This window comes from Gossypium arboreum, chromosome 9 (genome assembly GCF_025698485.1).
Source record: "Gossypium arboreum isolate Shixiya-1 chromosome 9, ASM2569848v2, whole genome shotgun sequence".
Classification (NCBI taxonomy): domain Eukaryota; kingdom Viridiplantae; phylum Streptophyta; class Magnoliopsida; order Malvales; family Malvaceae; genus Gossypium; species Gossypium arboreum.
The window spans coordinates 50,161,298-50,174,563 of NC_069078.1; the positions used below are offsets into that span (position 1 = coordinate 50,161,298).

General features: G+C 32.5%; 1 protein-coding gene across 1 annotated transcript; it reads right to left on the bottom strand.

Annotated features, from left to right (window-relative positions):
- Positions 1–8,564: 8,564 nt before the first annotated feature.
- On the bottom strand, positions 8,565–10,305 carry LOC108456385 (beta-1,2-xylosyltransferase XYXT1-like). The gene is made up of 2 exons (XM_017754978.2): positions 10,121–10,305; positions 8,565–10,029 (listed from the first exon to the last, which is right to left on the bottom strand). Exons 1-2 carry the CDS (start codon positions 10,302–10,304, stop codon positions 8,654–8,656), a joined length of 1,560 nt encoding a protein of 519 aa, XP_017610467.2. The 5' UTR covers position 10,305; the 3' UTR covers positions 8,565–8,653.
- Positions 10,306–13,266: the final 2,961 nt, after the last annotated feature.

Consider the following 13,266-nt stretch of genomic DNA (forward strand, 5'->3'; position numbering starts at 1 on the left):
GGTGTCCTTCACTTGGAATCACGCATGCGACCTAGGTACATTTATATTTCACGTAGCTCTCTTGCCTACATGGGATACATCTCGTATCACACATGTGACCTAGCTACTACAGGGTGTCTCGTAGCTTTCTTGTACACATGATGTGCACTCAGCATCATACATGTGACCTAGCTACGCTCCTCTATTTCATTCGATCTCTCAAATGTTCAATCGGATCTCTCTCTATATTTATTTCCATTCTTCCAATAGCCGATTTATATTTTAACATCAGCTAGTATATTTATATAATAGGCTGAAATATAAGAATGTACATGAAATCATTGTAATATTTACATACAAACTTACCTTGGTGCAAAATGTGGAAATTTTGCAATTTAGTCCAAAACTTTTTCCTTCCCCCGTTCGAGATCAATTCCGCGTCTTTATTGATCTATAATAACACATTTAGCTTATTTAATACTCATACTATTTATTTCAATCCAAAAATCACATCATGGAAAAATTACATTTTTGCCCCCTAACTTTTACAAAATTACAATTTTGCCCCTAGGCTCGGGAATTTAATTTCAGCCCTTATTCTTATGTTTTATGATATGCTGAACATTTTTCTCTTCTACAACAACATCAAATTCTCACTCTATCATATGGTTATGAACAATAGGTATTTTTACCGATTATGCCGTTTTACTCGTTTTCACTTAAAACTGAGTAGCACAAGTTATTTAACATAATTTAAAATCTCATATTCAATCATAAAACATCAAAATACACAAATTTCACCTATGGGTATTTTTCCCAATATGAACCCTAGGTTAAATTATTACTAGCATAAGCTTAATCGAGCTTAGGGATTCCAAAACGTAAAGAACATTAAAAGCGGGCTTGAAATCACTTACTATGGAGCTTGAAAATTTAAGAAACCCTAGCTATGGAGAGAGGAGAATTCGGCAGCAACTAAGGAGGATGATGATCAATTTTGTGTTATTTTTCCCATTTTATTTCATTTAATATCCAAATGACCAAAATGCCCTCCTTACTAAACTTTCAAAAATTCCTTCCATGTCCTAATTTTGTCCATGAACTTAAAATTGGTCAAATTGCTATTTAAGACCTCCTAATTAATATTCCAAAACAATTTCATACTAAAAACTTCCAGGATGCAAATTTTGCAACTTATTCGATTTAGTCCCTACTTTCAATTTAAGCACTTTAGGCATAGAATTTCATCACGAAATTTTCACACAATCATGCAATCATATCATAAACCCCAAAATAATTATAAAACAATTATTTCTATCTCGAATTTGTGGTCACGAAACCACTATTCCGATTAGGCCCTAATTCGGGTTGTCACATTATGCACCTTTCAACTATTTGCTATGCATATTATTACTCATAAGCAACCTTTGCTTGACCTTGTTCCAAAGTTTGGCAGCAAATCCACTGGTAACTTCCTTTGTTCTCATGTTTCTTGCATTTATATTAACGGTTGCGCATGTTAAGTGTGAATGTATATAGCAACATAAATGGTATATTCCAATATACCCTTTTTTTTTATTTGCAATAATGGAATGGATAGGAAATGTGGTCATTGGCATACAACATAATAGAAAGTTAATTTGTTGATGTTATTTCATGTATTTAGTTTATGAAACTTTGGTGTTGTTTGTATTGTCTTTATGTATTGTATTGGACTTGTTGAATTACAACTTTAATTTATTTTCTTCTAATTCATCATGTTTCATAATTTTATAAAGTATCTACCTTTTAATTCATAATATCTAACCTAATTTTAATTTGCATTTTTTTCTTGAGGTAGTTATGTCAGACTTTTCACAATCAACTGCAACTTCTTCCCAAAATTCTCGAGGAACCAAAAGGAAATGAGTTTTAGAAGAAGATGCTGTGTTGGTTGCATGTATGGTTGACTTGCACAATGTTAGAACTTTTAACGCAGATATGAGATTCAAGGCTGATTATTTAAATGAGTTGGAAAAAATGTTAGAAAATTTTTTACCTCATGCTATGCTGAAAGCTAAACCTAATCTTGAATCGAGGATTAGGACATTGAAAAAGGATCGGGCAATAGTTTAAGACATGCTTAGAGGAAAAAACAATAGCGACTTTGGTTGGGACAAGCATAGATAGATGGTTGTTGCAAAAGATGCTATGTGGAACTCATATATAAGTGTAAGAATTATTTCATGTCTTTATTATCTTGTTTTGACCAAACTTATATCTAATGTGGATTCCTTCTTTTTCTTATATAGAGTTATAAAGAAACCAGTCAATTCAGACATAACAGTTTTCGTTATTATGACTAACTTACTTTCATATACACAAAAGATCAAACCATTGGGAAAGATGCTCAAACAACTACTAATATTGTTGAAGAAATAGATGTTGATGATGAATCTACTACTAAGAATCCTGAAGAAGGAAGCACTTACCATGGATGCGAAGATGATGTTTCCTTGGACGAGATGGATGTCTCGGCTACACAATTGCAACTGTTGAAGCCAAACCAAGATGATTCCACATTTTCAAAGAAATTTTTTTTTGATGTAAGTGAAAAAATTTCTTCTGCTTCACTTACTGATGTCTCGGCCACATACGGGCTATTGGCCTTGAATTAAGTAGGAGCATTGCCTCTGAAGTGCTAATTCAAGAGAAGTCAGAAATCCTCATTCAAGAAAGTGCCCAAAAATTATATCTGGCTTTAAGTGAAGTAGAAGGGATAACTGAGGATGAACACTTTCTTGCGTTGAACAAGATTCCAGACTATCCAATGCAAATGCTCATTTTCTTAAGTCTACCTTCTTCTGTGCGATTGGAATGGGTGAGAAGATTTATTTCTACCCATAAAAAATCATGGTTGTATTAGTGATATTCTGGTAACTTTTTGTATATGTAATATTTGGATGATATAATGACATGATAGAATGCCACAAGCTGTTGCAACTTTTTGATGCTGCAAAATTTAACATATAGGTTATGACATAAGCTAATGACATCATGTAACTTTTTGTTAATGTATGAACATTATGTTTGGATGTAAAATATAATTCTCAAGCTATTTATTACTTCAAATCTTTTACTATTTAGTTTAGAGGATAATTAAATTATTTGTTTCGCTAATGATATTCTAACATATTAAATATATATTGGAATTTAAAAATAATAAAGTAGGCTATATATTGTTTTTCTAATATTATATATTTTATTTTTATTCATTCATATTTTAATAATAATTACATTAATAATGTTATTAAATTATATATTTTTATTTTTATTAAATTATATTTAATAATAATTATATTAAAATATGATTGAGCTATTTAAATTAAATTTAATAATAATCCTATTAAAATTTAATAACAATAAAAATAATAATAATCATCTAACTAAAAAATTACGCTAAGGGTAATCTGGTCATTTTAGCTTTTTTCCTTATGCTATTACAACATCTACTCCATTCAACCAAACACAAGAATACTATTACAGTTCTATTCCATTCTGTTCAACCAAATAGTTGAATTACTAGTAACAGCTTTATTCCATTACAACTGTATTCCAGTACAGTTCTTTCGATTACAGTGAACCAAACGTAGTGTTACATGTTTACTACAATATGGGTACATTTCCCAGCAGTTAGAGCAAAAAAAATTGAAGCCCTATATATTTAAAAAAATTTTCAAACCAAAATAATAATAAATGATACATTAGTATGATAAATTTGAATCATTAATTAATTTATTTAAGTCCCCAAAATTATTATTGCACCGACGCTACGTCATGTGGGTACCAAAAACCCCTTCTTCTTTAAGTTTTATTCATCGAAAAACGGGACTGTCGACGCCACATGTCCATGTGCCAGACTGTGTGTGGGAATGTTTAGTACAGGTTTCACATGAGCCAAGGACACGGGCGTGTGTCCAGGTTGTGTGGAATCACAAGGGCAAGCTATCTAAATCGTGTGAAACCACACGAGTGTATGGACCAATATTTGGAATTTTCCCCTCGGACCACAAGCGTTGTTTGAAATTAATGCAATCCTTCTATGGGGTCTATAACACCCCAAACTCGGCCTAGACGTTATAGCCGAATTTGGAGATGTCACAAAGAATGGGTTTTGAAAACTGAGTTGTTTCGATAAACCATTCAACTTTTATAACTCATATTCATTCATGATTATTACTGAAAATGTCGTTTAATTAGTTCATTTGCCAAAACATAATTTACAGTGGAGGTTTAATAAAATCGATACATTTTAGGAATCTGGTTTGTATTTTTTAAAAAACCTTTATTTACGTAAAATCGTCGTTTCATAAAACATTTTATCGAAGCATGCAAATTATCAAACAAACCAAATATCAACAGTTAAAAATCATATAGTCCAGAGAGTCCTAGAAATTACAAACTCTTAAATGAATCCAAAATTTTTAAATAAACCATAAATTACTAAGTTTAAATAGTTTACGATCGAGTGGTCACTGCTAAGTCTTCGCCGCACCGATCTGCTTAAGTCTGTGGATTACCTAAACCGAACAGACAAATAAATATGAGTTTTCGTAAACTCAGTGTGTAACCCAACAGAAATAGATATGCAACTTATAAGGAATCACATATACATATACATTCAGATTCAGATCGGACCCAAGTCCTTTACAGAAATAGATAACAGAGTCAGATATGCAAAATCCTACCCCCATCCTCTACACATCATCTTCATGTGAGGTTAAAAACACCCACCCATCCCTACATACCATATTGTGTCATTACGACACGTATCAGACAATATGCAGCCGAGCTGCCAGAATATAGGCGAGAGTTGCCTTTTAGAAAACTTCCTACATATATAAAATCCCACCCCAAAACAGATATAGAATACAGATTCAGATACAAATATAACATGTTTATCATGCTTGTGTACAAATATCAGTTATACATATATCAAAATAGTCAAACATACATAAAAGTGTCCTATTCAGAGCATACTATCAGAATATCAAATCACATAATCTAGGGTTTGATTAACCCTTACCGACCCTACGGTAAGCCCACAATCGATTGAAATGACCCATGCGACCCTAGGGAAAATTTTACAAATTTGGGCTCACATGCCTGTGTGGGCCCACACGCCCAGATTGGCCTTACTCGTGTGGCCCATATGGCCTAGCCTAAAACTCACACCCTTAAGTTGGCCTAGCCCATGTGGCCCACATGACCACACCCACACCACCACATAACCGTGTCTTGATCATGGCTGTGCCCTTGTCAATCACACGGCCAACCACACGGGTGACCATACACTCGTATGGCATCCACAAAACAGTTTTTTGGCTTTTGGCAAAGTTTAATTTTCTGCATTTTGGGTACACACCTGTTACAATTTTGATGCGAAACCACTCCTGAGCCTTTCAAAACTTAAAAATAGAGTCCCAAAGTCTCATTAGCACAATTTACAAATTCAACAAACCTAAAACCAAGTAACATTCAAAACTTACCACCCCAAAAACGTCTAACACGAAAGTTAAACCTCAAAGCGAAACCTACAGATTCACCATCTTCACTTACACAACCATTTGCAAAATTTAGATTCCTACACAATCATTACACTATTACCACAAAATAGAAATGAGAGACTTACCGAACTAGCGCGAATAATAGGAATAACGAACAAAGAAAATTGAACGGAATATAGAAACAAAAATTACACTAGAAAGAAAAGGAACAAAATAAATTTGACAGAAAAAATTGAAAAGGAACAAGAACCGACATCAAATTGGAAGAAAGGATAAAAAACTAAATAAAATTTGAAAAGGAGAAAATAAAGGACATGCTAACAAAATCCCTTAATTTTCTGCTCCTTCAAAACTTTAACTTAACCGAAACACTGACACACAACTGAGCAAAAATAACATCCTCGCTCACGTAGGGATTCGAGCACAAGACTCCAACACTCTAACTCATTTACCACTCGAACCAGCAAGCTCATTCTGATATGGGTTAATAGAAAATTTTATGTAAGTCGACTCAACAAGTGTAGGGCTCAGATAAAAAATAACAAAAATTGCCAAAAATGGGAATTGAACCTAAGACCTTACACACACATCCAGAACACTTAACCACTAAAACAGATACATAGTTGTGTCAAGTTTTTACAGAAATAGAAATAAATTATTCAGGGTGTTACAGGGTCCATATGAGCTGAGTTAAACTATATAAACTGCCATTCTGTGATCTGAGACTGAGTGCTGAAAATCTGTGTGCGTATTGCGTATGGAAATTGATAATGATATTGATTTATTTTGTACGAGTATGAATTGTATATGAATGGTCGCATAGGCCTCTGTATTAATTTTTATTTGAATTTGCATCTACATTGGGTGAGAACTGATTGTACTAAACCACTGGTATCTGTAATCTAATATGGCAGTTAGTCTGCAATTACTGAAATGTGTCATACGGACACTATGTAGTGTGTAAAGCTAGATGAGTAATAAATACACAATTTGGTATGTTGGGTTGGTCGAAAATGGTGTGTAGTGGATGAGGGTATGAAAATTGCATCTGTTCTGTATCTGACAATGATTCAATTTATTAGCTGTGTGATCTGACCTGATCTGTTAAATTAATCGAATTGTCTCTAAATCTAACTCACCTTTTAAAAACCTACTGGGTTACTCATAACTCTATTTGAATGCATAATTAGTCCCTTTATTGGAGTATTAATTCATTTTATTTGTTGAATAAATTATAGGTAATCCACAGACTTGAGCAGGTTGGCAGATCGGGAGCTCGATCATGCTGTTTTATCACACTTAGTATTATTAGTTAATTTTTGTATTTTCAACTTTGTAAGATCTTAAACTTTGAATTTCATTTTATGTTTTCTTTTAAATCCTTTATGACTTTGAAGATTTTAAAAGCTAAGGTTTGAAAGTTATGTTGAGAAATGTTCAATGTGACTCTCCAGACTTGGCCTTATCTATAGGCCTGGTATGAGGTGTTACAATAATTTAATATAAATTGTGATAATTATAAAATTAAAATAATTAAATTTTAAATTACAATTATTAGTTTAAAATTGTGCCAATATTATTGATATAAAATAGAGTTATTATTTTAATATAATTCTAAGCATCTTAATTATCACTTAATTGATGTTTGAGTTAATTATGTGAATTAGTTATTATTTTAAATTATATTACTTTACATTAATTACATAAAATAAAATTATATAGTATGTTGAATATGTTAAAATACTTTAATTATTATTTAAAAATTTCTATTATAGTATTTGAATTGATAAATTAATATATTTTAATTATATTCAATAATTCAATTTAAAAATTAATTAAATATGAAATAAGCTAATTAATTAATAAAACACAAGAAAAATAAAATTCCATCTAACTGGTAGGATGAGTCCATCCAGGAACTATCATTAAATATTCCAAATTCGTAGTTTTGTAAGAATGGGACGTTTCAACAATGTCTTATTTTTGTTGGAAAACATATATGATATGGTTGTTGATTCAACAATATATTTGTTTATAGTAATAAAATCATGCTAAACAGATATTAAGAAGATTCTGGAATATATTTCTAATTTTATTCAATATATAAAACATGTTTGAAATTGATTGGTTGGGGAGCATGTATTTCTTTTTCATTCTAATGCACTTACCTAATTAATGTCTAATAATAGCATTATTTCATGGATTTCATCTTCTCTCAATCCACTTTATTTTTGGTAAAATTAATTTTTCTTTTATATTATTTCAACAAGATATCCCTTATTTATTCCATCAAATTTGGTAAAAGTCTTACACAAAACTCGATTTAATATATGCTTTTCCACTTTTTTTTCTATTATTTTTAGTTAATAATATTTTTATATTTGAGTTTCCTCTTTAAACTTGATAAATTTTTACAACTTGATCCATATTAATTCCTAAATTTGAATTTCATCATCGCTTTAACAAATTAAGAAGTGATGACGTGGAACTCTAGCCACCAACTAGATTTTCTAAAGATAATTATTTTAAAAATATATAAATAAAATTTATCAAAATTATAAAAATTATAGAAAATGATAAAAAAGTATAAAAATAGTAATTATTAAAATTATGGAAAAGTATAAATATTATTTAAAAATTATAAAATATTAAAAAAGATATTTTAATTTATTGAAATTAGAAAAAAATACTTAAAATTATTAGGATAAACTATATAATTAGTCACCCAACTATTAACATGTTTTTTATTTTAGTCACTAAACTATAAAATTTTCATTTTCATCATTAACATTATCATTTATTTTTGTTTTTTCAGCCTCCATTAAATCGACATTATTTTTTATTTGGTATAGTTTCTCATTTAATTTTGAACAGTTAAATAGTTTATTGATTTAATCTTAATTTTAAATAATTTAACAAATATAACGCTGAAATTCATCTTATTATGTTTGGGTGGATTTTTTGGACGATACTTTTCTTTTGATTAGTATTCTTTAATATTGTAATCCTTTTTCTGGGGCATTTTATTAATATAAAATCTTTATTGGCTTACCAAGAAATTTCTTTAATAACAAATTGGAATATACATACTTGAGAAAAGAAAAGGTAGTCAACAAGAAGAACAAAATTTACTGATGTAAGAGCTCAAGTGCTCTTAACAAAGTGGCTCTAATCCTATCCACATCAAGGTTCACATTCTGTTTCTGCAAATATATGGACTTGAATTCATACCAACCCCGTTTCTGTACGGCATACGGATCGTTCAATACCTCATGATCCGGTGGATATTGTTGTATCAAGCTACTCTCTTCCGTTTTAATTTTATATCCAATATATCTTAGGTTCATGTCCTTGGATGGCTCTCCGAAATCGGTTTTGGCCAACCATTCGAACCCTCCGATAGGAATAACTTGTATCAAAATTGCATTCTCAGGGAGAAAAACCATGTTGGTCAACCCAGCTCCATGGACTCCCATCATTACGTCACACGAATTCACCATTTCTGCAACTCGTGCTACATGCGAATCCACCTCCGTTACCACTACTTCGTAGCCTAACCTTGTTGCCATCCCAGAAATGGCGTTCGTATTTGTAAATGCTCGAGTACTCTTTCTTGAAACAATGAGAAGCCTAGGCCTTTTCTTCCCACCATTATCCTTCATGTTGATGGCGTTTTCTTTTTTCAAGGAATAAGCACTTCTCAAAAACTGCCTGAACTCTTTCATGGAATAAGGTGATTTTGATGGATCAATCTTCAGCTCTTTAGGATAACGCTTTAGGCCAACTATCACACTTGTGAAACAATGAATGTTTACTTCTTTATTAATGTCGACCAACTCATATCTAGAAAGCTTCTGTAGTATATTTCGGAACTTTTCAATCCACCATGGATTTTTATCAGTAATGAGAAACTTCACTTCTCCATCAAACTGTCGAGAAGTTAAATATAGAGGAAGCACGATGTCGGTGTAGTCATGGAAATTGTTTCCTGCATATCCTCCGGTGGAGAAAATGATGGCTGGAACGTTATGCCTTTGATCGCATTGAGGTGCTTCTTCATAGGCATCGACACCTGATTTTATAGACCATTTGGTTACACGTTTAAATGCCTCTTCGTCTCCTCTTCGAGCATAAGGGCCGATAACCCACGAGCTATTTGCTACCATGGTATCAACAGCCACGAAAACTGTAGAAGATTTTCCATCAACTCTTATATCTCCATTCATCTCACAAAATTCTGTGCTTTCTTCTACATGGCAAACTGTCTTCATCTCCTTTTGCTGACTGCTGTTTTTATTATTGATCACCTTGGTGCCATTGCTTATTGTTTCGTTAGTACCGGTTGTATCACTTTCCTCCACCATTTCAATCTCAGAACTGCTTGTTTCGGTCACAATTGTTGTCATGGAACTGCTTATATCACCACCCCTTAGCTTCTCAGAGCTGAATGAATCCATAATCCGTAACATGTTGAGACCAACATCCATTGACATCCTCATATTTACTGCAATAAAACAAACATGCTACATTAACTAAATAACATAAACAAGATTAAAAAACTAACGTAGAAAAATCAGAACAAATGGACTACTTACGAACTGGAAGAGGACCCAAGTAAGGCTTGAAGACAATGCAGAAGCTCAATGCAATGAGCAAACAACCAAGAAATGCTCCATATCCTAACTTCTTTTGGTCATAGCGGCTAAAGCTTCTAGCAAAAATGGTCTCATACGTTATTTTCTCACCCATTTTATTTCCTTTGAATAAAACTACATGCATTCAACTTAAGTTGATATAATTGTCATTTATATATATGAAAATGCAAGGAAATGAAGATTATAGTTTTAAATTTGAAATGTTGGGACACTTTCGTTGAAGTAGCCTGTGACATTTCAACAAACAGGGAATCAATGGGAGGGTTTTGGGATACTATATATTTTGCGTAGGACAATTGGAGGAGGTTAGGAAGGGTTTATCTTTGAATTATTGGTGCCTACGATTTTGTTTATAGTTTATATTGTGGGTTTTCTTAATTCAAGGGAGGGTTTTGACAAGGACTTTTGCGGTTGACTGTTGGGACAAACACTATATATATATATATATGATTGGGTTGTTGAGTTTTTGTGAAAGAATAGCCGGCTTTTGAATCCACCATTGATAGGTATCAACCAACCTAAAGGCTTTTTTTTCTTTTTCTCAATGAAAGGAATTTTATTAGAAAATAAAGCAGAATCCTCTAGGTACATCAACAACCCGTCCATGCTAAAATTTATATTCTAAAATAGTGAATTATTTATAAATATATATAATCCTCTTTCATATTTATAAAAATAAAGAAAGATCACAATGTGAATTATCTATATTCTCAAATTTATTGATTATGTATTCAAACTATTTGTACAGGAAACATGTATACCCATTATGCGCGGGTAAATGAAACAAATTTGATGGGTAAAATGAAATTTGTATAATCAATTTGTTCAGAAAAGTGGATGACTCTTTAGATATTCAATGTGAATAGCTTTGAATATATATATAATTTAGGCTTACTACTGAATTTTGCGCCTAAACTATTCCTGTTTTTCTATTTTGATATTAAAAGTGTTTTTTTAGTTGTGGATTAGTACTTAAATTCTCAGGCAATTTATTTAAAAAAAAAGTCTTTTTATATCATTATTTATCGAAATGGGCTGATTTTTTGATTATTTACCGGAAATGACCATTTCACCCGAAAGCGCGTCCATGTCAGCGCGAAGTCAAGGGACGTGTTAGCAAAACGCGTCAGGAAGCGCTTTGTGCTGATGTGGACAAAACGCTCCCCCAAGGACACGTTTTGTCCCGCCCCCAATGGTCACTTAACCGTTTGAACTCCAATGGTTAAAAAAAAAACTATAAAAGGCCCCTCCCCCCTTTCATTTTTTCACAATAGTCCTCTCACAATTCTCTCACAATTCTCTCAAATTTCTCTCAATTTTTGTCAAAGCTCTCTTTAATTTTTGTAAAATAGCTCTGTTTAAATTTTTATGAATTAGTTTGATTTTTTAAATTATAAAAATACTCGGTCGTGTTAGCAATGGCCGGAGAATTAATTCGTTTCAATACGAAACACATCTCCGTCGATCAAATGACAATGGTAAGTGATAAGTTTAATTAATTTTTGAATAGTATTTAATTTTTTTTCATTTATGCAATTTTAATTAATATTTATTTTATAATTTTTTTATAACAGTCTGTAGATCGGGTATTGCAATGCTATATCCGTAATATGTTTGGTCCTCCATTGCCGTTGATAGAGAATTACCCGCGGGAAGCAGGTTTTTGGCACATGGCCATGATAGGCCGGGGGTGCAAGCTGGACCCGAAATTACTCAGTGCGTTGATAGAGAGGTGGAGACCCGAGACGCACACTTTCCATCTTCCATGCGGAGAGTGTACTATCACTCTGGAAGACGTGCAATTGCAGTTGGGATTGCTGGTCGATGGGTATGCAGTCACCGAGTCCGCTCAATCTGCTGATTGGGGAGCCGTATGCTACTAGCTTTTGGGTGCTATTCTAGATAATATTAACGGAGATCGAATCGAGATGGGCTGGTTACGAGACACATTTCCAGAGTCGGATAATGATTCGACTGAATTAGAAAGAATACGATATGCTCGGGCATACATTCTTGAGATGATTGGAGGTTATCTGATGCCAGACTTGTCACGAAACCGCAGTACATCGATATGGTCTTTGAAACTCGTTGATTTTAGAGCAGCAGGTGAATTAAGTTGGGGGTCTCCCGTATCAGTAACATTGTACCGGGAGATGTGCGGGCCGACGCGACCGAATAAAGCCAAAATCGGAGGATGCCTATCACTACTGCAATCATGGACACATTTTCGCTTTTCATTTTTACATCATCGAGTGAACCACCCATATACATTCCCACTAATAACGAGGTAAAATTTATATTAGATTTTACAATTATTATGTAGATTTAAAATATAATTGTATGCTAAAAAATTATTTAATTAGGTGGAACCATTCGACGAGTTATGTTGGAATACCCATATCTCTTAAAGATATATGGCTTCTATTAGACCAACGGTTGGAAGCACATGTAAGTATTAAATAAAATATATATACATAATAAAATAGTCGTTTCGTATAGTCATTTTTACATCATCGAGTAAACCACCCATATACATTCCCACTAATAACGAGGTAAAATTTATATTAGATTTTACAATTATTACGTAGATTTAAAATATAATTATATGCTAAAAAATTATTTAATTAGGTGGAACCATTCGGCGAGTTATGTTGTAATACCCACATCTCTTGAAGATATACGACTTCTATTAGGCCAACGGTCGGAAACACAAGTAAGTACTAAATAAAATATATATACATAAGTACTAAATAAAATATATATACATAATAAAATAGTCGTTTCATATTTAGTATTTAGTATTTATTATTTAGTATTACGTATATAACTAATACTTTTATCATGTTCATATAGTTTCAATAGACACCATACGAGGATCCAGCAATTCAGACAGTAATTCCGGATGAAATTTTTCAAAATCCGAACATTTGGCATGTAAAGGTCCCATTGGTCAACTATGCTATCGTGGAGATGCACCAGTCAGATAGAGTATTGCGGCAATTTGGATTCCGACAACCGATTCTCATGGCACCTGAGGCGTTCAATGATGAGCACAAAGTTGACTTAAGGCTATTGAATACGGATTG

Coding starts and splice junctions, on each gene's coding strand:
- LOC108456385 (XM_017754978.2), bottom strand. CDS start 10,304: ATGCATGTAGTTTTATTCAAAGGAAATAAAATGGGTGAGAAAATAACG. Junction 10,030..10,120: donor CTTGGGTCCTCTTCCAGTTC/GTAAGTAGTCCA, acceptor GTTTTATTGCAG/TAAATATGAGGATGTCAATG.